Genomic DNA, 2,336 nt, shown 5'->3' with positions numbered 1-2,336 from the left:
TATGCTCCAATACATCTGTTAATCTATAAGATGCCACGGGACTCTTTGTTGCTTTTTATAGCTATTTAACATACTCATCTTAAAGAACTCCCAAGTTTCATTCCCATTTTCTCTCTGAAAAATTCTGCACCATCAGTTTTACTGATGATTTCCTCAGCTTTGAGGAATTAGCCTTTGGAAGCACTAAGTATCTGTAGATATTACTGGTTGGGAACTGTTCTCTCTCTGTCCATTTGAATGTAAACTGTTCCATTCTTTATTTTCCTCTCATCTATCATATGCCCCCTTATGTATCTCTTCTCTAAATGAAACAGTCCAAGTCTTTCCAGTCTTTCTACATATGGCAGCCTCCCCTAGTCTCATAGAGTTTCTTGGAAATCCCCTTTCTATCTGCTAGTACGGAGGGATAGCTCAGTGGTTTGAGGATTAGCTTGCTAATCCCAGGCTTGTGAATTCAATCCTTAAGAGGGCCATTTAGGGAACTTGGGGTTTAATGAAAAAAAAAATCTGGGAATGTTCCCTGCTTTGAGCAGGAGGTTGGACTAGATGATCTCCTGAGGCCCTTTCCAAGCCTGATATTATATGATCCTCTATAGAGAGTAGGTCACCATAACTGAACACATATCCAAAGCAGTTTATTCTCTCTCCTATTATAAGGCATATCCACCCTAGTGTTTCCTGTTGGTGCCTATTATCGTTTCCCACACATGGAGCACAATAAAATATGGAATTTGCATAAGTATGGTCATTATTTCATAATTAATTTCTCTGAATAACAAAAATGTCATTTTTAGTGTGTGAAGAGTGACCTATCTGTTTGTCCCATAAGAACAGTTTCCAGTAGCACATGCAGTGTCTCATATTAACATTGTCTCTCCATTCAGGCATTTGTACTGCGACCATCACCCTAGAGCCTGGGCACATACAGGAAATCAGGGGAACATACAGTACATGCAATAGACACTGTTCTGCCTCAGAGTTGGACACCTTCTCCCCTACTCCATGTCAGATTCCAACACAACCGACTTCACCAACCCCTCCACCTTCATCCTACTGGGAATTCCTGGCCTGGAGGTGGCCCATGTCTGGATCTCCATCCCCTTCTTCACCATGTACGCCATAGCCATCTTGGGGAACTTCACCATCCTGTTCATTGTGAAGATAGAGCCGAGCCTCCATGGGCCCATGTACTATTTCCTCTGCATGCTGACCGTCACTGACCTGGTCCTGTCCACGACCACTGTGCCCAAAACACTGAGCATCTTGTGGTTCAATTCCAGGGAGATCAATTTCAGTGCCTGTCTCATGCAGATGTACTTCATTCACTGCTTCTCAGCAATGGAATCTGGGATCTTTGTGGCCATGGCTTTGGATAGGTATGTAGCCATCTGTGATCCCTTGAGACATTCTACCACCCTGACAAACCCCACGGTGGCCAAAATCAGTCTCACTGTGGTACTACGCAGCAGCATACTCGTACTACCCAATCCCTTCCTGGTGTGGCGGTGCCCCTATTACAGAACCAACATCATCCCCCATACCTACTGCGATCACATAGCTGTGGTCAAGTTGGCCTGTGCTGACATTAGTGCCAGTAATTACTATGGTCTGTCTTTGGCATTCTTCACCACAGGTCTGGATGTGTTTTTTATTGCTGTGTCCTATACTCAAATTCTCAGGGTTATCATAGGCCTCCCCACAAAGGATGCCCGACTCAAGACTTTTGGGACCTGCGTCTCCCACCTCTGTGTCATCTTAGCCTTTTACATCCCCAGTCTCTTCTCCATCCTGACACACAGATTTGGCCACAATGTGGCCCCACATTTCCATGTTCTCATTGCCAATATGTACCTCCTGGTGCCCCCCATGCTGAACCCCATCATATATGGGGTGAGGACCAAACAGATACAGAACAGGCTGCTCTGGATCTTTGCTCATAAAGTGACTTAAAGTTTTCTCCTGGTGTTCTGGAGTGCAGAGCCCTCTTTCCTGAATCACTTACTGAAAATAAGAACATATGAACGCCATACTGGGTCAGACCAAAGGTCCATCTAGCCACTATCCTGTTTCTAATAATGGCCAATGCCAGGTGCCCTAGACAGAATGAATAGAACAGGAAATAATTAAATAATCCATTCCCTGTCGCTCATCCTCAGCTTCTGGCAAACAGAGGCTACGGATGATGTCCCTGCCCATCCTGATTAAAAACCATTGATGGACCTATCTGCCCCATGAATTTATATAGTTCTTGTTTTGAACCCTGTTATAGTCTTGGACTTCACAACATCCTCTGGCAAAGAGTTCCAAAGATTGACGGTACCTTGTGTGAATAAACA

The 2,336-nt window shown here is 44.4% G+C and overlaps 1 protein-coding gene across 1 annotated transcript; it reads left to right on the top strand.

The window, feature by feature from the left end:
• Positions 1-1,002: 1,002 nt before the first annotated feature.
• On the top strand, positions 1,003-1,950 carry LOC127051462 (olfactory receptor 52M1-like). Its single transcript, XM_050953815.1, has one exon. The coding sequence runs from the start codon at positions 1,003-1,005 to the stop codon at positions 1,948-1,950; it is 948 nt and encodes a 315-aa protein (XP_050809772.1).
• Positions 1,951-2,336: the final 386 nt, after the last annotated feature.

Source organism: Gopherus flavomarginatus, chromosome 1 (assembly GCF_025201925.1).
Source record: "Gopherus flavomarginatus isolate rGopFla2 chromosome 1, rGopFla2.mat.asm, whole genome shotgun sequence".
NCBI classification, from domain to species: Eukaryota; Metazoa; Chordata; order Testudines; family Testudinidae; genus Gopherus; species Gopherus flavomarginatus.
The sequence above is the reverse complement of the archived record's forward strand: the minus strand, read 5'-3'. Positions and strand labels throughout refer to the sequence as shown.